The sequence below is a fragment of the Myodes glareolus genome, chromosome 14, assembly GCF_982192425.1.
Source record: "Myodes glareolus chromosome 14, mMyoGla1.1, whole genome shotgun sequence".
In the NCBI taxonomy this organism is placed as follows: Eukaryota; Metazoa; Chordata; class Mammalia; order Rodentia; family Cricetidae; genus Myodes; species Myodes glareolus.
Genome location: NC_142039.1, coordinates 64,789,104 through 64,809,773, shown reverse-complemented (window position 1 = coordinate 64,809,773; position 20,670 = coordinate 64,789,104). Strand labels below are relative to the sequence as shown.

The window sequence follows — 20,670 nt, the reverse complement described above, 5'->3', positions numbered from 1 at the left end:
TGAGTTGTCTGCCAGGGTCTCACAAGGCTGTGGCCAAAGTGTCTGTCCTGCTGTGGCCTCCGCTCTGCCAAGAAAGTATCTGCTTCTGAGGTGACTTGGGTGGGCGGCAGACGTCGATTCCTTACTCCAGGATTCTTACTGTTAAGCCCCTTCATTTCTCCAAGGCCCCCCAGAACATCTCTGACCTCCACAAGGCCCCTAAAGCTTTTTAAAGGTATCATCCAATTAGGTCACTCCAAGATAATATCCCTTTTAAATAAATTCACTATCAATTGTCTAAGGGTTTGATCATATTTACTTTTACCATAAAGGGAGCTTAGAGTGGACCATGGCTCCTACAACCATGGCGAGACACGCCTTTCTTTGCCTTCACTCTGATGGGTTATGCAGGGAGTGGACACCAGGGGGCGACCTCTGAGTTAGCTGGCCACACCGACTTCCCTGCTTTACAGACCTGCAACAGAAATAAGATAGCGAATCAGTGAATTTCCAGGGTAAAGTGGGTTCTAGTTCTGAATGGGAAGCACAAAGATAGAATGTGTTTCCTCCTTCTCTCCTACATGTTGCGAATCGTCTAAGAAAGGAGCGCTCAGACGTTAAAGAGCTTAAACTAATATTGTTTTCAACCCCACTTGTGATGGGAACAGAAGGAATAATCAGTAGGACTGTTGGACACAGTTTTCTAATTCCCCACAAGCTATAAGAATCTTCTTCTCCTAGACAGAGCTGTGGTGGGACAGGGAAGGGTTAAAACCAGGGGCTTGCTCATGGGAGAGGCCCAGTACTCTGGGTACCCTAAGTCACGGTATCTTACCCTCTGAATGGTGATGCCTAGCCTGCTGTTTGAGCTGCCTCCTGAACCCCCACAAAGCCTCTCCATCCAAGTCGTGGAAATCAGGACAGGACGGTTACTCCAGTCCGTCTCCACTCAGCATGAGTTAAGCAAGGCCCGTGGTGCTGAGTTCAGATCTGGGAACCAAGCATAGAGCATGTGGGACACAGAGGTGGAGACATCTGGGCAGCAGGTGCTTCAGCACTGAGCCTCAGTAGCTGTGGGGAACAAAGGAAAAGTCAGCAGGTGGCACTGTGGTATCCAGCAAATGGGTCACCATCCCTCGGGCCTCCTTGTAGCATCCTTGTTTGGAGATTAAGGGTAAAAGTGTCCATCTCAGCTGAATGTGGGGGCACACACCTGTAACCTCAGTATACTTGAGAGGTTGAGGATCACAAGTTAGAGGCCAGCCTGGGCTAAATATTGGGTCTCTCTCTCTCTCTCTCTCTCTCTCACACACACACACACACGCACACACGCACACACACACACACACACACACACACACACACACAAACACGGGAGGGGTGCAGGTTCCTAGAGTGGAAGATATGAGATTGGATGAAACATCATGGGACCAGGAAAAGACCCTGGCCTGACCTTGGTTGGGGCATGACACCCCGCTGATAAAGCTGCAAGTTTCCCTCACGTGCTTCTGAAAGTATCCTGAACTTCAAACTACACCACGCCACTGCTGCAGGAAGCTGTCTCCCGCCTTGCCATGCCCGTAGCCTTGTATCATCCTTGCAAGCTCCTAGGTCTATCTCAGCAGCTGGACCGTGTTCCCTGGGAGCAGATAAAATGCCACATTCTTTGTCTCTGAAGCACCCGCAAGACAGCCCACGGCCAGAGAAAAAGGGTACTAGATTATTCTTCCTTTCTTTTTTTTTTTTTTAATTTACTTAAGGGGCTGCTAGAGAGATGTCTCAGAGGTTAAGAGTACTCCCTGCTCTTGCCAAGGACCCAGGATTGGTTCCTAGCACCTACATGTTGGCTCCATGTTATTCTAGCTACAACTACATGTTTTTCTAGTTCCAGGGAATTTAACGCCTTCTGTTGGCCTCTAGAGGCACAAAGTATGCATGCGGTGCACAGGCAGGTACAACAGTCATATGCGTAAAAATAAATAAATACACAAAAGATTTAAAAATGTTTTTACTGGGGGCTGGAGAGATGGCTCAGCGGTTAAGAGCATTGTCTGCTCTTCCAAAGGTCCTAAGTTCAATTCCCGGCAACCACATAGTGGCTTACAACCATCTGTAATGAGGTCTGGTGCCCTCTTCTGGCCTGCAGGCATACACGCAGACAGAATATTGTATACATAATAAATAAATAAATATTTTTAAAAAATGTTTTTATTTAGACCTGGGGCTGAGGAGATGGCTCAGTCAATAAAGAGATTGAACATGAGCATTAGCAACCAAGTTCAGATCTCCAGAACACATGCAAAAAGTTAGGACTGGTGAGACACTTGTAATCCTGGTGCTGGGGACACAAAAATAAGACGCAGTTCAGTAGAGTAAGATACACATTATTGACCTCTAGCCTCCAACTGTATCAGTGTGTATGTGTACATACCCGTGAACACATACAGATCACGCACACAAATAATAGAAACTGGACAAACACGCGCACGCGCGCGCACACACACACACACACACACACACACACACACACACCATTTTCCCACCCCTGACTCCTGGAAGTCACTACTCCCTTGTTTCCAGAAGCTGGGCTTTTTCAGGTTTCACATGCTCAAACATTCTGGTTTTCCTTTTCCTAAGGAAAGCCGTCCCCAGTGAGTCTAGTTCAGACAGAATGTGGCCAGTAGAGGGCGCAAGAACCCTGGAAGATGAGGGGGTGGAGCCATGAGACCGTTTTTGAGCACAATTTCCTGGAAAAACTCTTAGCTGGCTTCCCATTTATAAAGGCCCCCTTTCTGTCATTTTCTTTCCCTTTGCCTAGTCCCTGCAAAAATTTGTCACTTGGCAGCTGCAAAGGCTCAGGGCTTGGGAAACTCCCAGCCAGTCCAGACCACAGCCCCCTGTCCATCCACGTTTCAGCAGCTGGAGGGGATTTAGATGGGACTGAGGGAGATGGGAAAGGATGTGGCCTGGATGGGAGCACTCTCCCCAGTGGTGGCCTTCCCCAGGATTGGTGCTCCAGGTCACTGGGCTCTCAGGAGACTGTCAGGGCTGCCGCTGAAGGGGATGAGCACCCTGTCGCAAGGGGTGTGCAAGGAGTTGGAAGGCAGGGTAAATAGCTCCAAGGATCTGTGTTAGAATTGATTGAGAAGGAGACTGTGGAACTGGATTTGGCAGCACTTAGGAAGCAGGGGAGGAGGATCAAGAGTTTAAGACTAACCTTGGCTACATATTGTATCCCTGCCTGGGCCACATAAGACACAAACAGAGTGGGGAGGAAAGGAAAAGGTGAAAGGAGATATTGGGGAGGGTGCACTAGAGAGATGGTTCAGTGGTTAGGAACACTGACCGCTCTTGCAGAGGACCCTGAATCCCAACATAATAGCTCACAACTGTCTGTAACTCCAGTTTCAAGAGATCTGACACCCTCTCACAGAGTATATACAAGCAAAACACCAGCGCACATTAAATAATAATCATTTTTAAAATAGGAGATATTGAGAGGCAGAGGCAGACGGATCTCTGTGAGTTCAAAGCCACCCTGGTCTACATCAGAAGACTCTAATTACACCTCATTTAGTTCAGTGTTTGGGCATGGAATTCCCAGTAAGAACATTTTAAATGCTGGGAATCCAGAGGCGGGCAGAAGGGACAGCTACTGGGACTCTGTAAGGGCACCGCTGGACAAACAGTGCTTCCCTGGGAGTGGGCGGAACAGCTAAACCATTTTGTAAAGCTAAGGGAACCCTCTGAACACAAGTGTATGTGTTTTGCAATCAGAAGGCTTTATTCTAGCCCAGGAATTGGTGAAAGGGTGAGCCCCTGCCCGATTTCGTAAGGCAGATAAGCCTAAAATAGAACTTACATTTTTTCAGTGGTTGAAAAAATTCAAGGTGAGAATAATATTTCGTATGTGAAAATTGTGTCAAAGTCAAATTTCAGGGCACACAAATGAAGTTGGACTGAAGCAGAGCTGAAGCCACTGGGCAGAGCCAGTCTCTGCAACGGGTCATGTGACCTGAAAAGCGGTAAGGTTTTTTTGGTTGGTTTTGATTTTTGCTTGTCTGGCTCCTAGCAGTCAAAGGCTTTTGGTCCCTGCTGGAGGCTGTTAAGAGCCGGCAGGAAAGTCTTCAAGGGAGAACCACCCCCACGGGCCTGAGATGAGCACCTGTAATTCCAGCCGAGAGCCAATCTCAGCAACACAGCAAGTTCAAGTTCAAGGCCAGTCTGGGCTGTTGGAGACTTTCTCTAAAACCAAAATTAAATAAATGCCTGCGTCTTTCTGTTTTGTTTGTTTGTTGTTCGCTTGCTCGTATTGTTTGCTTTTTTTCATTTAGGGAAACCATGGAATGAAATGAGGGGTCCTAGGTGCCCAGTGAGGTTCCCCCGTGGGCATTTGTGACATGTGGTCAGTTAAGCCTGGCTTTAAAAGACCATCCGTAGCACCCGTAGTGAATTTGAGGCCCGCCAGAGCTGCAAGAGACTCGGATACAGAGGCTATAGAAAAGCGTAGTGTGAGAAAAGAGGACCCAGAAAAGTAGAGGGCCTGTGGGGGTACCACAACCACTGTTCTCTCATCATCTCCCGTCGGTTCAGAAGAACAGCCAGAAGGGCCGCCTGGATTCCGGGTAGGAGGCTGGTCCTGGGCTTAAACCTGAGGAGCAGGGCGGCTTTATTTTCTCCACACCCCTGGGAGGGCTCAAATCCCCGCCTGAGGCAAAAGCTTTGCAAGGACGTCCTCCCAAGGTGTTCCTAGAAGGCAAGAGCTGCAAAAACCCCAGTCGGCTCCTCTCACCTGGAGCCGTCTCCTGGTAAGACTTGTATCTAGAGTGCTGTCAGGAAGGACGCGCAAGCCTCGGACTCCTCCGGCGAGGGCAAAGCAGCTAACCGGCACGTGGGCTAGGACCTGCGCTCCCACCTCTCACCCTAGGGCTGATTCCTCATGGTGCCCAGGCTGTAAGGAGACCCTGCCCCATAAAAAAGCTAGCGAACCTTGCGGTGTTTAATCCTGCATTAGAAACCTTGTAGTGTGTTTAATCCTGCATTAGAAACCTTAAAGACTTCTGCGCCCGGTGGCACAGGCCTTTGTGACTGCCCTTAGTCTCGCAGTTAGAGAGAACGGGAAACCATGACTTGGCGATCCAGAGCTAAAGAATCAGAAAGGCGCAGGGCATTGAGTACTAGAGTTGGGGAAATAAGACAGAGGAAGTGGATAGAGGGGAAAGATAAGAGAAATGAGGAGAGTTAAAAGCAGGGCCATTTTCCAGCAAGCCTTGCCTCCTCTGTCTTTGAGCCGCCACCTCTCTGGGGCCTTTTCCGCAGCGAACGTCTTTCGTGGAAGGCTATCCTGCGGCTTTTGAGTCTAACCACAGCGACCAGAGTCTCTAGGATTTTGGCAGAACCCCGGGTGCGAGCGCAGTGACCGGGCACCTGCCCACAGAGGGCTTAGAAGGTGCCTTGGGACAGTCGTCACGAAGCTGCCTCTCTACCCGAAAGGGACAGGAATTCTGCACTCCCCAGCCGGAACTCCGTGGGGTTCAGACCTCTTCTATTGGGGGGGAAGGGGGCATGGTCTTTCAGGTTCTACCTTCACTGCCTAGTGGAGTCTATGTGAACTGCTCCTCTCCCAGCAGCTGCGGCCCATGCCACGCAAGCCACGGAGTTAGCGACAGCTGCGTCTCAGTCTTGGCAGTGACCTGGTTCTTACCTCTGCTCTAGGATCCGAGGTTGCACTGGAAGTCGCCAAGGGCAGTCCTGGGTGTGAAAAGAGACAGGACCAGCTAAGGGTGGCCAGGGACCTTGATCGCCGAACCGTTTCCTTGGAGAGTTCTATGGACGTATCCTAACCTAAATTTCCAGAGGAAATCACACATTCTTAAACAACAAACCGTACCAAAAAAAAAAAAAAAAAAAAAAAAGGAACCAATTTCAAAGGTCGAATCGAAAAAAATCAAAACGAAAGTCCATACGGACATCGAACTAGCCACAACGAAAAACAGTGACGGAGCCGGGCTTTCCAACGAAAAAGTAATTTAGATGTCATCTGTGAGTGTGGGAACCGCGTAATTTTATATCCTCGATGGTTTTGTGTATTGAAGGCAAATGATGACCTCTCTAGCAAAACGCAGGGCACCGACGATAGCCTGTCCAGACCACGCGTTGCCCTCTAGGTTCAGGCGACTTCTGTCCAGCGCTGCCTATCTGAGGCAGAAGCCACCTCCCTACCGAAGGCCACCGTCACTGCCACCGCGGCAAGGGCAGACTTAGAGCCAGAAAACGCCGGAGGAACGAATCCCATTTGGGGGCGGAGGGGGTGCTCCTGGAGAGAAAACTTACCCAGAGCGCCACGGGAGCGCGGCGAACTTGGGAAGGCTGTGCACTGGGGAAGGGAATAAGAATTCCGCCAGGTGGTTGTCAGTACCCAGAGGAGAGGTAACCATTTTAAGAAATCTTCCTTCCAGACACTCACGGTCCCAAATTCATTTTCCTGAATAAGATACATATCGATTGCAAGTGGAAAAGAAAACAAAAAGAAACCTTCAAGGTCCAGGGAGGTTTGGAGGGGAGCCCTACTTAGAAGCGCCCTGATGATGCTGGTCGCTGGCCTGGCCTAGAGCAGCTCTATCTGCCTTGGGGCACAGGGACTACTTCCCAAATAGATGTCTCCAGAATCCCGTCCCTCCTTGGGGCGCTTGGGAAATAAACCGCAGCTGGAGGTGGTGCAGATCGGACCTTCACACCCACGCTCTGGGGGTCGGCGTTTCATTCGGTGGCCCCCGTCTGTCTTCCACCCGCTAAAGGCCGGCTGAAGCCCCGGGGTCTTCCGGGCTCGCAAGTGGGAAAGGGGATACGTTCCACTCAAGGGTACTCTCTTGGCGAGGAGATTGCGTCGAGGCCTCCCGGCCGCCTGGTGTACCTATTACCAGGCCACCTGGTAGGGAAGCTGGCCTGGGGCGCTGAGGTCACCTTTTCCACTGAGCCTGTCTCTCCCTGAGCGGCCAGTTTCCGGAATTTTCGGTTAGGCGACGGCGGGAGGCCCTGGCGGGTCTCAGGCTTGAGTCTCAGCGGCTGCACCTCTAGTGGGGATTTGCCTTCTTCTCGTGTCTTTCATGAGGAAGGGGGAACCCCATCCCTTGTGAACCCCTTTTCAGTCTGCCAATGCAGAATTTCTAAACAAAGGGTCCCCGACGCCCTTTCTTTGCATTTTTTCGCCTAAAAGGGGTTATTCTCAGGTTTGTTTTAGGGTCCCTAGGACTTTGAGAAGAATGTAGTTCGAAAAGGTTGAGTCAAGGGCTCAAGCTGAAAGGGCGTATCAGGGCATAGGCTGGCTTTCAGTCTTTGGTGCCAGGCAAAGCTTTTAGCCCTTGGGGCCTCATTCCCAGCAGGCACGAATCATTGCAGGCATTCGGCCCGGGCGGCTTGAAACAGCCCTGGCCAGGGTCCAAGGAGTCAGGGAACACGGGGGCGGGGGGGGGGGGCGGAGGGCACACCTGTGGAATGGAGAGGGGGTGAGTCTGCATATGTCTCTTGACTCTCCACATCTAGAATTAAGGCCTTCATGCTGATAATGAGGTCCCTCTGCTCAGCTCGACCTGAAGTGGCTAATGGGCAATAAAAATAGATTTGGTGACTGGGGAATCGATCATATGAGTGGTCTTGGTGTCTCAGACCCCGAATTCCAGGACCAGTCTCAAGTTTGTGAAACTTGGCTAAAATTGGAGGAGGGTGCATTGGGTTCAGAACTCACACGGGTGAGTTCAGTCAGGCTCAAAGAGAGAAGACAGGGTGGTGCTGACTGCGACTAACCCCCAATAGAAACCACTCCAGGCTATACTTCGAAGCACAAGAGGAAGTGGAGGGGCCCAATGTTGAGCCATCCAGGGATGGGCAGAGTGGAGGCAGTGGAGGCCTAAGGGCCTTGATTCTGGCATGGACAGGGGGCCAGCCATTTTACTCACTGGAGTGCCTGGACCAGTACTTGGACTCAGTAATCTTGAGATAGGAAGTAGTTGGACTCCCCATCCAGAAAGGGGAGCCATCTGGAATTCCTGTGTCCGGAATAGACACTGACTTTCCTCTCTGTCCAGGGGGAAGTAGATGACTATTGGGCTAACAGAAGTAGGCAAAATCCTTGCCAGCCCATCTCTGAGAGGCCTGTTTAGGGGTACAATAAGTCTTAGTGGGTCCCACATCGCTATTTCTAAAATAGTTATTTTGGCTAGCTGATCATTCACTCTAGGAGTCCGAAGCAACTGGAAGCCACCAAAGCTACCTTCCTTCAGTCCTGAAGGTGGTCTCCTGGCTCAGAAAGTCACTAAACAATTGGCTGAGCTGTGACAAAGGGCTTTCAGGGCCTAGGTCTCACCAGAACATCTGGAAAGATACTCTTTGTCCCCTTCCCGTCTCTCAGTGTCTCAGATGCTATAGTCCAGGGCCTCAGAAGCCTCAGGTCAACAGGTGGAAGAAATGATTTCAACTTGGGAAGTAGTTGGGATGTGGGCGTGGTGAACTCAGTTTCCCAGAGGTGATGACTAAGGCTCTGCTGAGAGCGCGCACTGGAAGTGGGAGTGGCCTAAACGTGCAGATCGCCCCTGGAGGCACTGACTGGCAAGGCTGGACACGAGAGTGACAGAACCCAAGTAGCTAGAGCTGGGCAGGAAGTGCAGCAACTCCTCTTCCAACTTCCCGGGGGACACCCCACCCTTCTTGTCACCCCTGAGCAGCCCCGGTAGACCCCCACACCCCCTGCACCGCCACCGCAGCCACTCAGCCACCGCTGCCGCACCTTCAGCCCCCACAAACTCCCTGGAGCCAAGGGTCGGTTTCTCCTCCAGACAGGAGACAGTTCAGAAAGTAGCAACGCCAAGATCCAAGGGTGTAAACTCAACAGAGTTTAGCTTGGGGATTGGTGTGCTAAGGAAATAGAGAAAGATCTAAAAGCTTTATTCTTAGTCCTGTGAAGAGTGGCCCCCAGACTCTCAGAGCACCCCTATGAATCCCTGCCCCCAAATCCAACAGGTTTTCCCTTTTTTATTCCTCCAAGCTACGAACAGGTGAAGCGTTATCCTGTCTTTGTTCTAATTGAGTGACCATAACTCAGTTCACTGAGTCTGATGGTTGCCAAGGAAAATGTGTCTAGGTACGCTTAGATTCGAAATTTAAGCAAACCTAGTTGGGGAATTTTTTTTTCTCTCAGGGTAGCATCCAGAGAATTGAGATCAGAAGGATAAACTGAGGTTGTGGACAAGGAAGGGTGATGGTGCAGAGGTATGGTCGCCACCTTGCGAATTACAGCTCTGTGTCCTGCTGCTCCTCACCCCTACAGCATCCCCCAGTCCTGGGAGGCTACTTAGGGCTAAGACTTTCCCCTTTGAGCTGCAAGACTTTTGCCCCTCCTCCCCCTGATCTCTCCAGTCCCTCCCCATCCCACCCAGTCCCTGGCCTTGCCGTTCCCTTCCTTTGCCCTTCCGCACCTCTAGCTCTCGCTCCTCTCTCTAACTCGACGCACTCACGTAGAGGAGACGTCTTGGACACCTTCACATCACTGAGTGGTACCCTGCGAGTTCCTTGCTGTCTGTCTCTAGACTCCTTCTCACCTCTCACTCGTGAACCCTGATTCGCCCATCTCCGCAGGGTCCTGTCCACAGGGTTGTCCTCTTGGGCGTGCGCTCTGCTCTTGCTCCCTTGGTGCCGGCCTGCCAGCCCCTATCCCGGAGCTCTTTCCCTCCAATCCCTCCTCCAAACCTCCTTTCCCCCCTCCTGGGTCCCTCCCTCCGGCGCGGCCTAGGGGGTGGGGGGCGGCGGCGCGGGGCGGGGCGGGGCAGGGCGGGCGGGGCAAGGCGGTGACGCGGGGGCTGGCCGGGCTAGAGGCGCGGCGGCGCGGGGCGGGGGCGCAGTCCCGGGTCCGACTGGCCGAGCCCCGTGTGCCCCGCCCGCGCCCTGCGCCTCCGCCCGGCCAGCCGGCGGGGGAGGGGGCATGAGCCGGCGCCCGCGCGCCGCCGGGAGCTGCGGGCCGGCCTAGAGCCCCGCGCGGGCCCTGCGCCCGAGCCTAGCCACCGTCGCAGCCGAGCCGCGGGCGCATCCGCGGGAGCCGCGATGCAGCGGCCCGGGGAACCGGGCGCCGCGCGCTTCGGTCCACCCGAGGGCTGTGCTGATCATCGGTCGCACCGCTACCGCAGCTTCATGATCGAAGAGATCCTCACCGAGCCGCCCGGGCCCAAGGGCGCAGCGCCTGCGGCTGCAGCTGCCGCCGCCGGCGAGCTGCTAAAGTTTGGCGTGCAGGCGCTCCTGGCCGCGCGGCCCTTTCACAGCCACTTGGGTACGTGCAGCGGACTGGGCTTGAACGGAGGGTGGGAGTCGAGTCACGGGGCAGCCCAGAATTCAACCTCCTTCTCCACTCTCTTCCTGGAGCGACCTGGGATTCAGGCCCCAGGAACGTCTCTTCACGCGCTCCAATTGAGAAGTAGAGGGTGCAGGCAATGGGCTGCGCAGAAACCAGGCCTTAAGTCCGCAGACCAGATTAGCAGAGTTTGTCCTCTACTTCAGGGCGGCTTCGGCTTTTCCAATCGGGTGATAGGCCAGGTCCAGGGACCAGAGCCGGCATCCCCTTCAGTCGCAAAACAGTCAACAGATCGATCGCTCTGTATCAAAATGACTTCAGTCCAGAGAAGCCCGAGTTTCTCGGCAGAGGGCTGTTTGGGCATGGCAGTAGCTGCCCAGACTGGAAAAGCTGGGACCTCTGAAGAAGGTCCTGTTCCCCCAGTGCTGGGTGTTGACCGTTGCCCATGCCACCAACGAGCCTCCCAGAGCCTTGTGCTCTCCAGTTAGCGACAAACCGAGGCCTCTGTTGTAGCCAGAATCTCCTTAGGCCTGGTCTGAGGGAAAGAGGCCTGTTTGTAAGCCACGGCCCCGCTGGCCGGTCCACTTCCAGGTCAGCGTCTTGAATCACTGCTCAGACCTTTTCGGTCTTGGTCTTGTCTCTTGGGGAATTGTGGGGCAGCCTGCCCTGTTCTGCAGGCCTTCTCCATTCTGGCAATAGGGCTTGTACAAACTCTCTTTGATTGATCTCCATCCTTGTCTTTCGGTGAAGTCGCCCTGTTTCCCCTCTACCCGCTTCCTCCTAAGATCGGCTTTCCACTCCTTACTGCCAATGCTTGCCTTACCCCATGGGTCCCTTGCTCTGACCCCCTCCTTTCTGAGAAGCCTACCAGGAAAGAAAGCCTCCTGCATAGACTCCAGCCCGGCCAGCGGCCCTGGGGATCAGTACCAGCCCCGGTTCTGTCCTGGTGCAGTTGATCCAGATTGCCTGTTTGAGGTTCATCGGGTTCACAGCCTCTTTACTGCCTTTCACGACCAACGGTTCTATTGTTGGTAATTCGTTTGAAGCGGGCAAATAGCTGATTTCGAACTAGAGAACATGGAGGCACCTTCCCGGGGAAAAGCCTGAGCAGAGAAAACAAGAAAGACAGTTTTCGGGTTCAAAGGATGCTTTGGCGACCCTCCCTTAGTTGATGTCCCGGCCTCAGCCCGCATTGTAAATCGCAGCGCAGAGCCGGGAGAAGCAAATGCTCACATTTCCACCGCGCTCTTTTCCGAACGCACAAGCCCCCCTTCCAAATTCACCCGTTTCTTCTTGGTTTCTCATTTTCACAAAAGACAGTTCTGCGTCCTCCAAGCAGCGAACTTGCTTGGAGAAACCTTGAAATCTTAGAGGCAGCTGGGGGAGTGGGGGGAGGACACGACGACACGGTAACATTAGTATGGAGCTCAGGGTGGGTGGGAGGGGTTGAAAGTCCTTACTTTCCTCAGGGAGTGGTAGGCTCAGATTGAGCTCAGGCACCCAGGCGCCTTTACAAAATGCGGAGATTCGACTCCAGTTCACCCGGTTCCTTTCTTTTCTTCCCCTGCAGCAGTGCTGAAGGCTGAGCAGGCCGCCGTGTTCAAGTTCCCACTGGCGCCGCTCGGCTGTTCCGGGCTGGGCTCCGCGTTGCTGGCCACGGGGCCTGGGATGCCCGGCACCGCAGGCGCTTCGCACCTGCCGCTGGAGCTGCAACTCCGCGGGAAGCTGGAAGGAACCGGCTCTGGGGAACCCGGCACGAAAGCCAAGAAAGGACGTCGGAGCCGCACAGTGTTCACGGAGCTGCAGCTGATGGGCCTGGAGAAACGCTTCGAGAAGCAGAAGTACCTCTCCACCCCTGACAGGTAGTGTCGATTGAGGCTGGGCTCAGCGGACAGTAGGCCGGTGGTGGCCTGGCTTGCTAAGGGTGTGCATTGCTTTTTCCAGAATAGATCTAGCTGAATCCCTGGGCCTGAGCCAATTGCAGGTGAAGACATGGTATCAAAATCGGAGGATGAAGTGGAAGAAAATAGTGAGTGTGGCTGGTGGCTTCCTGTGCACTGTGATTTCTTGGGCATCGTCCCCGGGATCCTCAAAAAACTGCCCCCCCCACACACACACTAAGAGTGCCTAGTCCACCCAGTGCGCTCTGCTCTTTCTGTTTGAGTTCACTATGGAGCTTTCTTCCCACCCCAGGCATCTCCTGGCAATCTCTAACTCCTCCACCTTGAGCTCGCTCGTCCCAGCGGCGCTTTAACGATCGATCGCTATCTCTTTAGGGCTTGGAGTAGTCTCTGGTGATATCTTGTTTGGGTCCCTCGGTCCCACATGGGCACTAGGCACGGGATGATCCTTGGTCTGATTCACACCTCACCTTAGAACTGTTCGTTCTCGAAACAGGTGCTGCAGGGTGGCGGCCTGGAGTCCCCGACCAAACCCAAGGGGCGGCCCAAGAAGAACTCCATCCCCACGAGCGAGCAGCTCACGGAGCAGGAGCGTGCCAAAGAGGCCGAGAAGACAGCGGAATTGCCGAGTGAGCCCAGCGACCGGAACTGCGAGGACTGAGCTCCGTCCGGGGTGTGCGGCACCGTCGGCGGGAACCCAGGAGCTGGCTCTTCCGCGTCCATGCCGTTTGCTTTCTAAACCATTCATTACTACTTTGAATGCGGACAATTAGGGGCCAAACAAGAAGGGACAGAAACCTGAAAGCCAGACCCAGGTCTCAGCGAACTCCTGTCTCCTGCTCCCAGTCTGGGAGAGTCGTGTCTGGAGCGGCCGAAGCTTCTGGTCTTTCTCGGAGTTCCGCGGTGCCCTGCGCTCCACGCGCATTCATGCCCCGCTCCTTGCCCACACTTTTCCCCGGCCTCCAGTCGGCCTTCCGGGCCGGACACCGGCAGGTACACACCCGCTTCCGCGCCTTGGGGACCGAGCTTCCGGGTGCAGGCCTCTACGGCCCTGTCCTGCAGAGTCGGCTCCGGAAAGACCCGGCAAATCAGCTGATGCCCGGTCCCGATGTCGCTGGAGGTTCTACCCACCTCTCGCGAAGACGGTGACTTTTTTTTCCAATAAAATATTTTATGACACAGCGGGGTACTTGATGGTGAGGGATGGAGGGGGAGGCGAGGTAAGGTGGGCATTGGAAATTACAGCATCCTCCCCTCAGTGGAAACAAGCGGTGCTCTCCCTGACTGGCCCAAGTACTGCAGTAACTAGGTTACTTCGGAAACGAACACTAGGTGTGAGGGGCCAGGGTGGACACTTCCTTTCCAGCTTGGGGGGGGGGTCACCATCAGCAGTAGGCCACCAGTCCACAAGTGTCCTGGAGCTCTGAGTCCTTTAAGTTGATTAGGTCTCCTGGGGCTGGACCTCTGTGGTCCTTGCGATGTTCCGGGCCAGCTCTTTTGAGGTGAATAGAAAGCCCCCGCGTGTCTTAGGCAGCCCCATTGAGGGGCATAACTTGGCAGGTAATATCTACTGGTGCCGCTACCAACCAAAAATGTCTCGGTTGTTTGTCCTTTGGGGAGGGAGTGATCATATAACGTTCTATTTCTGTGGTTGGGGGGACATCGTGAACACTGTATGGGAATGGACAGATGGTCACTTTGTTAGCTAAAAAATCTCAAAAAGGAGACACAACTTGACCATGCAGTTCCAGACACACTAGCCTTCAAAGCCAGGTCCTCCCGGGGTTCAAAAAATGCCACAGGTTTTGTGGTTTGGCCTCATTTTTAGCTTTGGTGGTCATTGTTTTAAAGCAGGGTCTCACACTGTACCCTCAGGATCCTGAAACTTGCTACATGGCCTAAACTGGCCAGGACCTCATGGAGACTCACCTGCCTCTGCCTCCCAAATGTGGGGATTGCGAACATTCATACCATGCATGGCAAGTTTAAGAATATGACAGACTCCTGTGTTGGTGACCGTCCTCTTTATTTTTAAGAATTTTGTATTTTCAAGTATTTGTGTGCTCTCTGTGTGTGGTTGGGGGTGTGGTATGTGCACCTGAGCACAGTTGCAGGTCAAGGACAGTCAGAGGTGTCAGATTCTCTTAGAACTGGAGTTAGAGGCAGTTGTGAGCTGAGGGAGCCAGAACCAGGATCTTCTGCAAGAATAGCATTCACGGTCTTAGCTGCTGGGCAGCTTCTCCAGCTCCAGACTTTTCCTTTCCGACTAGGCGGTCCCTTCCTAGAACCCAGTTTGAAAGTCCCCCTGGAATTTCCAGCCTCAGGTTATGGAGAAACTAGAACCCACATTTTAGGAGGACTTTGGGAGCGATTTTCCTCAGCACCCATGTCGTGCTAGGTCTTTGGGGAGATTGTCTTCTCTGGCTCTGAGGTCTTAATGCAGCCTCACCTTCTTTCTGTGAAAAAGAAAGAAGGAAAACTGCAACCCTGGCAGCCTGGAAGAACACATAGTGTGTGTGTGCGTGCGTGCGTGTGTGTGTGTGTGTGTGTGTGTGTATGTGTGTGTGTATGGGGGGGGGGGAGACTGTGTCCCTCTAGTTCCTTTTGGCTTTGGAGTTAGCCCCCAGGTCAACTCAGCCTAGCAGTGCTGTTACTAAACATCCTCGTAGCAGGCCCTCGTAGTCATTTAGACTAATCCTTACAGTTCAAAGGAAAGGTCTGAATTCGGTGGCCAGAAGGCCTGGGGGACAAGGTTCTAGCTTTTTCTCCATCAATTCGGTCAAATTGCGAAAAGGGATCTAACTCAACAGGTTATGGTTCCGGTAGGGTCCCCGCGGTTTGCTAAATTTGAAGAACCTAATCTTATGCAAATTACTTGCTAATTAATTGCCGGGGCAATCCCTTACCTACACCCCGGCTGAGCCGGAGCGCTGCCCGCAAAGCATTGTTACCAGACGCAAAGCGCAAGAGCCTGCAAATTTCAAAGTGTGGCGTCGTCCTCCAAACACAGATGGGGAGGCAACTCCAGTTCTCCCGTTATCAGTGGGACACGAGGCAAACAGGGTCTCAAAGGGCAGTTCTTTATTCCGGTGCTGAGGGAGGTGGTTTTGTCGCTGTCTGCGCGGCTGAGCTCCGGGCATAGACCAGGATCAGGTAACGCGAACACAAACAGAGCCACCCAGCCAGGAGAGAACTGAAAGTCTTTCCTTTCGCGGGCAGATCCAGAGTTTTCTTGCTTGGGGGGGAGTACCTGGGACTCGAGGGAATTTCCAGGCAGGTGACTCCAGAAGAGCGAAGCCCCAATTGTTTTAAGAAGTCGGGGTTCGCGGTAAAGGGCTCCATTTAACCACCCGAACCTTAAGGCACGGACTTGTGTGCCACTCGCCTGGGCCCCCAGCGCTGAGGTTCCCTCCCTGCCTCCATCGACCACGCCCCTCCCTCCGGGCGGGCGATTTGGGGGAAGGGAAGGTCCCCTCTCATTTCTCCTGGAACCTTGCCACACAAGTCTCTTTTCGGCCCCCAAGGTCCTGGGAAACAAACCTCGGAGACGTCGCGGGCGGCCGTGGCCCGGGTGGTGTTTTGCGGAGACTCCAGTCGAAGGCTGCGGGAGGGAGCGGGCTCTGAAGTCCTTGTTTAGCCCAGACCTAGGGCAGGGAGGACCTGAGGGACCCGGGGGAAAGGAAGGGCAGACCGCTTGGCGGAGGCTGGGAACCCGGGGCCGCTGCACTCGTGGCTCTTTCGGTCTGCGCTGTCCACGCCAGGTCGGCGGCTCGGCAGTGAGCGGAACTCCAGGGCAGGGTAATGGTAGAAGTCCGCGGAGAGTGGGGTGCGCTTCCCTGGGCGCTAAGCTCTGAGTCTGGGTTGTCGGTGTAGCCGGAGCCGGGCTCCCTGCTAGGAGAACTGCCTTTGGGGCTGCTCACTGAGGACCTGGATTCCCACCTGGGCCTTGGAGCCTCTGCCCTGCGTCTGGCCTCACGCACAGCCCCGGTAACAGCCAGCGTGGTCTCGGACGCGAGTCCGTTCCACACCGGCGCCCCACTTTTCCAAAACAAATATAAAGGTCGCTGTCTTCCATTCTGTGCTCTTGATCTCTTGAAGTAAGACGGTGGGAACTTACAAAGTGGAAGAAAGAACGACAAGGCCGGGTCTGTTTAATTACGACCCAGTTTAAGGTCACCTGAAACCGGAGGGCACCACTCTGAGCGCTTATGGGGAAACCAAGGACCAGGACCATCCCAGTTGCGGGTGGGTGAAAGGCTGGTCTCAGTTTTGCTATGTCCTAGCAATTCCAGGGTCCCAGAAGAAATCAGACTCTTAACTTACTCTTTTACCAGAGTCCCGCGGCCTGGTTTCTTTTCGCGGCTTTATTTTGTTTCTACATCATGGGAAATCCTGACCCAGCGACAGCATGGTGAAGAATCTCAAGAGACAAGCCTGCTCCCAAAACTTGTCCAGGCCAGGAGTTCCTGGGAAGCCAGCTAGTTGGAATCTCAGATCTGCCTGATCTCCAGGAATCAAGTGAGGGAGGGCACTCACTGTAGGGCACCTCCACCGACTGTGTGCCTAGAGTGCTGGCCTCCGGACTTCGGACACTCCTAACTCCCTGGGGGGTAGGTGGACCAGTGCTGGAACTTGACCTTGTAACAGGCTCTTGAAGACAAGGCTTCCTTCTTGGGTCCTTCCTTCTTCTGAAAGGGGACCCATATGCTCCCAATGTCCCCACAACAACCTTAGGATTCTTGTGACAGGTGGGGCCTTCGCTTGGGAAGTCAGAATTGGTTGTGGTGTCTCTTGGCTAAGAGGCACCATCCAGGACCAGGACCATGTGGAGAAGATTTGAGGGAGCTAAGATTGCCTTAGCCAAGAGGTAGAAGCTGAGCTAGTAGGGGAAAAGGCCAAGGGCACCAGAAGAGACCCATGGGAACATTTTAGCTGATTAATCTCTCTCTCTGCCTCTTTTAAATTTTTAGCCTTTTCCCCTCTTCTTTTTGTGGTTCTAGGGATCAAGTGCTAGATGCTGGATGCTGGACGCTGGACACTTGTTCTCCCCCCACTGAGTAACATTCCTAGGCTCCTCTGTTACTTTCCAAATGTAAACTCAAGAATGGTTTATAATAAAAATCTATGTCCTAATAATGCTACAAGAGATCTTTGGGTAAGCAGAAAACAAAATTCCCAGGTGGTGGAAAAAGGTGGCTGCAACTTCATTGGCAACGTTGAGAGTTTTTTCCCCCTTAGTACTTCAGGAAGTGATTGTGTGACTAATATCACAGTACCTTGAGTCCTAGGCTCCTACACGATCAGCCCTCCTTCCTTTCCTTCTTTCAAAAGATTTATGTGTGTATGCATGCATGTGTGTACATACAAGCAAGTGTGCACACATGTATGTGTGCATGTGTGTGGAGGCCAAAGGTCAACCTCGGGTGTCATTCTTCAGGAGCTGGTTCTCCTTGTGTTTTGGGATAGGATCTCTCACTAAAGTCTGGGGCTCACTAATTAGACTAGACCTTCTGGCCCATGAGCCTTGGGGATCCTCCTGTCCCATCTCCCCAGCACTGGGGAGTGCACCACCAGGTTTTTATTCAAGAGTACTTGGGATTATATCAGGTCCTCATGTTTAAGGGAAAGGCGGTGTCCTGAGTGAGCTAGCTGCTCCATTCTCCTCTCTTTAAATAAACATTCAGCCAGGAAGTGGTGGTGCACACCTTTAATCCCAGAGGCAGACAGAGCTTGGTGAGTTCAAGGTCAGCCTGGTGAGTTCCAGGATACCCAGGGCTGCAACACAGAGAAACCCTGTCTGAAAACAAAACAAAAGTAAACCAACAGCCCGCAAGTATCTGCTGGGGCAGAGCTTGCTTCCTTCCTGAAGTGCCTCCCGTGTCCACAGACAGACAAACAAGAGAGGTGCTTCATTTGGCCGGTAAACAGAAAGTTCAGAGATGTTAGGCAACTTGCCCAGGAACACAGAGACACCAAGAGCGGAATTTGGATCTGACTTGGCTCAAAGTCACCACAGCCCCTTGCCTAACAGCCTGGAAGTCTAGTTTGGGGTTGCCTCAGATGCCTTAGGGTCCCCAGTACCTTGATCCACCCATAACAAATCTTAGCATTTGTTCAATAAGTACTAAGCACCTGCCATGAGCAAACATTGCGTTAGGCACAGTGCTTACACCCTTCTGCTTTCATTGCCGGTGGGAACAGGCTAGATAGAGGGTAATGAAGCCACAATTAAAACCAGAGTTGACTGCACAGAGTGGAAGAAGTAAGCTGAAAATTAAGCAGGTGAGCTGAAAATGTGATGCTCTTGGGAGGCAGAGGTTGACAGATCTCTGTGAGGCCTAGGCCAAACTTGTCTACATAATGAGTTCTAGGACAGCCAGGGATACAAAAACAAACGAACAAAAACAAAAGAACAATAAAAAAATAAGAAAAGAAAAAAGAAAGAAAAGAGAGAAAATGAAGCAGGTGATAGACAGAGTGGGTGGACTCTGTAGTCCAGGGGGTCCAGGAGATTCTGAGCCTGAGCCCTCAACCACGAGGAGGAGGAAGTGTCAGGTGCTTGCCCTAGGGAAAGATTAGGATCAGAGCAAGTGCAAAGGTCGGAGGTCATTTCTTGAGCATGGCCTAAAGGTGTGAAAGAAATAATAAGCAGAAGTGAGGAAAAGAGAGAAAGGCCAGGCGGTGGACCCAGGAGCTGCACGGAGGGCTGCCTCTCTGAGCCCTCAGTGGCTGCTACTTACTGCTCTGCTGCAGGCTCTCAAGCCCTGCGGCAGCATCTCCTTCTCAGCCAGGCAATTTCTCTTCTCTCTCTCTCTCTCTCTCTCTCTCTCTCTCTCTCTCTCTCTCTCTCTCTGTGTGTGTGTGTGTGTGTGTGCGCGCGCGCACGCGCTCGCTCATGTACGCGTTCTTTCTTTTTCATAAGGTTGCAATTTTCTGCGTGTTTTCAGGACATTAGAAGGGCGTTTGACTGACGCGCGCCATGCGAAACGCATTAGGCGGGCTGCAGGGGCGCTGCTGGAGGGAAGAGGCAGGTGGAGGCAGGAACTGGCCCCTACCGGCCTGGTGAGAAGGGGAGGATACAAGAGATGGAGGCAAAGGAAAAAAGAGGGGAAGAAAGGAGAGGTAAGAGAAGAGGAGGGAAGAAGAGAGGAGAAAAACTGAGCTGGGGCAAAGAGAGAAGGCAAAAATTGACCCACGTGTGTAGAAAAAGTGAGACAATGGCAGGGTGGGGGGCACAAAAGGAGAGCAAATAGTGACCGCAGAAAGGGCTAAAGGGAAGAGGAAAATGGAGGAAGGAGGAAGAAAGGAAGCTTTTTAGAAAACTGCAAAGGGAGACTGTAAAGTCCAGGGGCTCCCAAATTACCTTGTGAGCACACACTTCTGCCTGGGAGACAGTAGGGAGAATAAGACATAACGGAAAGCTTCCTCTCTTGCATACGAATCCAATCCCCTCCTTCCTTAGGGTAGTCAAGACCTGCTTTCACAGCACCCCAAACCTAAGCCTCCCAAGTCCCTGTGACTCAGACCCAGTGCCAACACCCTCAGATGTCCTGTGTTTGTGGTTAGAGTCCTGTCTCTCAGTTCCTGACACAGTATTAGTCCTTGGCATGTTCCTTTCTACCCAGCATTGTGGATACACACTGAGTTCACAGACCTGCAGGTAAGGGCTGGGGCTGTGGACACATTACCTGTTCTCTCTGGGACTCAGTTTCCCCTTCTTTAAAATGGGAAAAATAACAGCTTCTCGTGGTCTCATTGAGGCACCTGGGTGTATAGCAATGGGATCTATTTCTTCCCAAAATGGGGTAATGGGAGCCACTGAGGTGGTACACTCTGCCAGCTGCAGAGTTAAAGGGACAGGGTTAAAGGAAGATGAAATAGAAGTTGGCAAAGAAGGAGAATGGGTTACACACACACGCGCGCGCGCACACACACACACACACACACACACACACACCTCTGTTTCAGGTTCCCTGAGGACCCTGCTACCACCAGGGTCACCTGTCTGCACCATGCATTTCAGAGTCTTCTTGGAGTTTGTGCTTTGTGCCCAGCCTTAGGAGCACACAGTTGCTGCATTCCAGGCTGTCTCTCCACTGGTCCCTGTGTTCTGGGAGGTCTGTGACCCAACGTGGAGGTCCTAGCTGCTGTCTGTGTCTCTGTTAGGACCTCTAAAATCCTTCGCCTGGTCCTTGTTTTCACTGAATCCACAATATAAAATCCCCTCTCCCAGCACCGGCTAGTGGCAAACGGAAGCAGGAGCGAGGGGACAGGCAAATCTTTAGCAGACTCTTTCGGGGACCTCTGCTGACTGCCTGCTCAGAACCTTGTAGGTCAGGCCAGCTATAGCTATGATGATCCTTTAGTAGTTCCTTCTCTGCCTTCTATGCCCTGCAATGATGGATGGAGAGGTGGGTGAAAGATGGGCAAGTGAGAGGATGGATGGGTAGAGGG

General features: G+C 53.0%; 1 protein-coding gene and 1 long non-coding RNA gene across 2 annotated transcripts; one reads left to right on the top strand and one right to left on the bottom strand.

Moving 5' to 3' along the window:
* Window positions 1–288: 288 nt before the first annotated feature.
* LOC125399580 (uncharacterized) lies at window positions 289–9,697 on the bottom strand. The gene is made up of 5 exons (XR_015734943.1): window positions 9,573–9,697; window positions 6,313–6,463; window positions 5,684–5,823; window positions 815–1,050; window positions 289–454 (listed from the first exon to the last, which is right to left on the bottom strand). It is a non-coding gene; the product is annotated as an uncharacterized LOC125399580 (long non-coding RNA).
* A 159-nt stretch (window positions 9,698–9,856) lies between these two features.
* On the top strand, window positions 9,857–13,395 carry Barx1 (BARX homeobox 1). Its single transcript, XM_048433011.3, has 4 exons — window positions 9,857–10,294; window positions 11,886–12,177; window positions 12,260–12,344; window positions 12,713–13,395. Exons 1-4 carry the CDS (start codon window positions 10,072–10,074, stop codon window positions 12,875–12,877), a joined length of 765 nt encoding a protein of 254 aa, XP_048288968.2. The 5' UTR covers window positions 9,857–10,071; the 3' UTR covers window positions 12,878–13,395.
* Window positions 13,396–20,670: the final 7,275 nt, after the last annotated feature.